Source organism: Bombus pyrosoma, linkage group LG5 (assembly GCF_014825855.1).
Source record: "Bombus pyrosoma isolate SC7728 linkage group LG5, ASM1482585v1, whole genome shotgun sequence".
Lineage (NCBI taxonomy): Eukaryota > Metazoa > Arthropoda > Insecta > Hymenoptera > Apidae > Bombus > Bombus pyrosoma.
Window position 1 is genome coordinate 38735 of NC_057774.1, and position 5417 is coordinate 44151.

Here is a 5417-nt window from a genome sequence, read left to right on the forward strand (position 1 = left end):
CTCCCCCCGATGACCCATCCGAAACGCGTTTTTTGCAGGCGCAAGTCGGGCCCGTTATCTTGAGTAATGTCAAGTTGACCAACGCAGAGTGAAGCTAACGTTGGTCCGGCGCTCAACAATATTTCGATTGGAGCAGGTCTATGGAATCTTGGATCGGCAAGTTGAAGATTCCTTGGTATTTGCATTGTTGAGCGATCTACGGGTTGGTCTGGGACCCAGGTCGATATGGTTGGGATGGCCAGGAACGTCAGTGTGCGTTCGTATGCGCCGTCGATTGAAGTGATCGTGGCCGTGACGTAGCGTTTCGAGGTCGTCGATAACGCGTCGAGAGTTCCGATTGGGACCGAACATTTCCGTTGGTTGAGTTTTAATGAGTGGGCGAGTTTTTCGGTAATGAAATTCATGCTAGAGCCGGTGTCTAGCAGGGCTCTACAACGGAATGGTTGTCTCTTATTGTTGTATATGTTGACCTGCGCCGTGACTAAGAGATCATGTTGTAATGGTTTAGAGGGAACCGAGGTCGGTAATTCGGTCCTCTTTGATTCGGTCCCAATTAAAGTCGTCTGAGATAGTCATTTCCTTTCTTGTCTTTGAGGACTAGGCGATGACCTTGATCCGGTTGTATGTGTACGAGTTGGCCGAGGTTCGTGTTTTGGTGACGTTCGGGGTGACGACCGTGGAGACGACCGGTTAGACGACCGAGAAGACGACTTAGAAGACGACTTAGAAGACGACCGGGAAGACGACCGGGTAGACGACCGGGTAGACAACCGGGTAAACGACCGATGAGACGACTTGGAAGACGTGGACGCGCGTCTCGAAAGATGTGACGAACGAGGAGTCGGTGAGCTAGGTGTAGAGCGTCCACTCGATGATCGGTCGCTCGACGATCGACCGCTCGAAGGTCGTGACTTGCCGTGACGTTGGTGTCGATGCAAGTATGTATGATGTCGCTGTCTGCATATGCGACATGAACCGGCAGAGCACTGGGCGATAGTGTGCCCTTGGCCTAGACAATTGGTGCATAGGGAAGCCCTTTTGACGATTTCAAGGCGATTTTTGACCGACTTCGCCTTGAAGACCTCGCAATGCCATATTTTATGTTGTCCCTTGCAACTTGGACACGCCGTCGGCCTATGTGTAGTGGCGAAGGTGATGCTTCGCGGCGCGTGTTGTCGTTGTCGATTGTGTTTGTCGGACGTTTTTTTTGTCGTGGTCGTCGGGCTTGTTCTGTCGCCGTTCGTCCGTGTTTTGAGGAAGTCTACCAGATGTGTATAGGACGGCATCTTTTTATCCGGTAGCGTTCGTTGCCATTTACGAATGATGGCGGACGGTAATTTGGAAGTAAGCAATTGAATAAGGACAACATTTGACGTTATCGGCTCACCTAGCTTCTCCAAGGCTTGGAGATTTGCCTTGACCGTCTCCAAAAGATCGTCGATTGCTTCGGGTGTCTCCTTGTTTATTTTTGGATAGTCGAATATCAAGTCCCAGTGGCGCATGCAGATTTGACGGTGGCAGTCGAATTTTTCCTTCAGAATATCAATCGCGATGGGATAATTAATTTCCGTAACGTTCAACGATTGGATGCTTCGCGCGGCCTTTCCGGTTAAAGAAGATCGAAGGTAGTGGAACTTCTGTACGGCAGTGAGACGATCGCTTCGATCTATCGTGGACGAAAATGCGTCATAGAAAGAATGCCAATTCTCGATGGCACCGTCGAAATTAGGTAACTGAATCTCTGGTAGTTTAATTTCCGTCGGCTCGGCGACATTGGGCGAATCGCAGTTTGGCGATTTCGACGACGATGCTGGTGCATCATCCATGAGAATGTGTAATCGTACTACCAGGTCATAATATATGTTAGTTATTTCGGAAACGCGCGCGTCGTCCCGCTCGCCTAAATCTTCTAGTTCATCTTGTAATTCTCTGTACTGTTTCCACGTGTCGTCGAGCAGTGAGTGGTAAGCCGTCAAAGAGGCCTTGTTCCGTTTGCTGGATTGTTCGTATTCGTCGAGTCGTTTTGATAGGGTCGTAAATCGACCGATTTGGAAGCCTCGTTTTCGATGCAAGGAGGTAGTTTTGTCTGTGTTCTCCATTGTTATAGCAAATTGTAAAGACAATACAATGAACCAGCTTACCTCGTTGTTGTGAGTTTAAATGTAGCTCGTCACCGTGTGTGTCTGGTTGTTTGACGTGTAAGACGTTTCTTGCGGAAGTTGACCCTCTAGTTGTTGGCGTGAGGTTCGTCGCTAACGGTTGCTGCGATGCTGATGATGTGATTTACTGCTGCATCGATGTTCATAATCCACGATGTAAGTGGTATTAATATAACACATTTTGTAATAATTAGACTGCAGGTTTCCATGCAAATTTAAATCTCAATGGGCACAACTGAAAAGATAGAACTTAAATAGAGACAACGAACATCCTACTTTGGATGTTTTACACAGTTTCGTGTATGGTATGCATCCTGTACACTTTTGTATCTTTAAATTTCGCACAAATGCAGAAAGATTTATAGTCTAGTAATAATACAATACTTTTATGTATATTCTGCTGATGTACACGTGCAGCAAAAGAATAACGAGACCAGAAAAAAGTAAAGCACATGGACGCACAAAAGACGACGCAGTAGATCTTTTTTTATTTATTTCTTTTGAAATAATTTCGGATAGATTAGCTTATGATATTCACATAATAGGTTAGAAATCTTCGAAAATTCTTCTAACTTAATTACGTTTGATTTCGTTGTAACAATCAGTTAAATATCGGATGTCATCGAATGCGATAACAAAAGTTTTAATTCCAATTTTAATTTTCGAAAGAGAAGCAGTCATCTGGAGCCAAATCGAGAGAGTAAGGACAAAAATGAAGTATATAAATTTCATTTTATCGTTATATTGATTGGCGTTCTTGCAGACGCAAAATCGCGTAGTAATCGTCAACAAGTAAGATCTTCATCTTGAATTTTGAAGATCTTTTAAGCAAATCATCGTATCATTATTAAAGAAATTATCATATCATCCTTCAGGGAATCAATCATCGTCACAACTAATTTGGAGTTTGACATTGTTTCTACCTGCCCACTTCAAGTATCTTCTTCATCATCGTCCTTATCATTTGAAAACATTTGTACCAACGAAATGGCTGCGCACCAGGCAACCTTCACCTTAAGCTTTCATTAAAATCACGTGTAATGTGGTAATGATTTTTCCCACTTTTACGCAAAACTTGATGCTACAACATGAACTTGATGTTTCGTCGTGAAAATTCCAACGCGTAAAAATATGAGTCGTTAAATGAAAAAATATTGATTGACATTTATACGGATAATTTGCATTACACTGTAACAAACGTGTTAAAAGTATTCGTGAGACATTATCGTCGCTAAACGTACGAGCAGAGATTTAACCTTGTCATATCGTATATAAAGATGTAACAGTAGCAGCTAAGAGAATGTTAATTTTTATTGCCTTGATAAAGAAAACCATGTAGAACCATGTTGTTAAGTAAAGGACTGGTATAAGAAGGACTAGCATAAACGGTGGACGACTCGACGAGAGTAAGTTGCAGGCATACGTGTTTTGCTAGAGGCACTTAATCCACTCTTTTTTCAATGATAATATAGAGTGCGATCGAATAACACGTACAACAATATATATATACGGAGGCAAAGTGATTCCTTATGAAAAAAATTATGAAAAAAATCCCTATGAATAAAATTTTGTCGTTTAACGCTTGGTGTTTATTCGACCATTCGCAGAGAGACGCGATCGCGAGAAGGCACGTCAACGGGAGTCGTAAATTCCCGTTACGATCAGATAATCGACGCCACGAAATGATCGATCCCCTTATTTCTATTACGATAATAATAATAATAATAATAGGGGTGGTTCAAATGAGTTTGCACACATTTAACACATATCAATTAATGTTTATTCCAACAACTTGTTGACTAAAGAGATATAAATTGATAGAGCATAATTAAGTTTCGATTTATTACAAGGTTACAATGTGTAGTACGCGACGTAGGCTTAGGATGATGAACGCTTGCGATGGGTGGGTCTAACGCATAGGACCATGGCATTTGTTGATGAGTATTTTGGTTAGAAATGTGACGACAGTAGACATTGCTTCTGATTGTATAAAAGAAAGTTGGTGGACTAGGAAGAATCTTAGCCGCCCTCGATAGGCAGTTGCTAGTGTGAAGTATCGTTCGTGAGAAAAACTAACTTTCCCGTGTCTTCCCGTAGTAAACAATAAGCTTTAGAAACGATTGAGTAAGGAGATGTTTGTTCGGTCTGAAGGGCCTTAGCTAGAGACTGCCTAAGATTTATGATAGGTCCTTAAGACTATTGAGCATACGCGGTAAGAATCAAGGAGGTTACTTGTCAAAATCTGTAATAATCATATTTGCACTAGTCAATATCTTCTCTATTGCATAACAACAATGTCTAATCAAAATGAAGACTCGTTTCATGCCCTTAACCTTAATTATAATGTGAACCCGACATATATGTAAGATCGTTTATCACGTGGTAATTCAGAGGATCGATTCTGAAGTCTGAAAATCGATTCCCGATTTTCAACGTCCTGAGCTACCGATCTTTCTCCGTCAATCTTCAATGTTTTAAACAATTATTCTTTCTACTATGGTCTTGTTTATCTCTGATGTTGCTCTCTGTCCGTCCGTTTGGGAAATGAGCGTCTCTCAAAATGGCTGTCCGTAAAACAAAGAAAGTCGGTCTGTCCGAGAAACGAACAAAGTCCCTATCGCCCTTGAAGTCTCTAGGGAATTTACATATATATATATACAAAGTGCATGCAAGATAAATTTGATAAATATGCACTTACATAGAGAAAATTGATACATCTGTGTCTAATTAATGTATTTAATATTATATGTGCATTATGCAAACTGTTATAAAGGACAATTGTGTTACACATATCTTTAACACTCAAAATGCAATGTAACGTAAATACTAAATTTTACGTCTTATTGGTATTTTAAAGTATTAAGTATTTTATAAAATGCAATGTTTCAGGAGAAGTTGTTTTATTAAGAGTGCTATTTTTATTATTTAAATCTATTAATATACTGGTATATTGCTATATCTTGGAAAGTAACTTCATATTAATTTACTCTTTTGCGCTTTTCAGCCTGAAAATTGGATGAAAAAAGAGCTTTATAAAGCTTGTTCTCGTAACAAAATGTTTTTTAGAACTATCTTACATGACAAAACATTTTTGTATATTTTATTTGCATTGAAATCTATGAATAATAATCTTCGAAATAAACTATTGGAAAGTATGCACAAGCATCTCACGGGTCTTTTTCTTCGTCACCATTTTCTCGTAGTGTACATTTATGTTTCTTTTAAAATTGACGGTACACAGACGAATTAAACCACACT

The 5417-nt window shown here is 40.4% G+C and overlaps 1 protein-coding gene across 1 annotated transcript in view; it reads right to left on the reverse strand.

Moving 5' to 3' along the window:
* LOC122567863 overlaps positions 1-2017 on the reverse strand; it is a 7851-nt gene extending 5834 nt beyond the window's left edge. Inside the window, exon 1 of the mRNA XM_043726990.1 lies at positions 836-2017. Within this exon, the coding sequence (XP_043582925.1) occupies positions 836-1826 (991 nt within the window). The 5' untranslated portion in view covers positions 1827-2017. The remainder of the gene's footprint in view (positions 1-835) is intronic.
* Positions 2018-5417: the final 3400 nt, after the last annotated feature.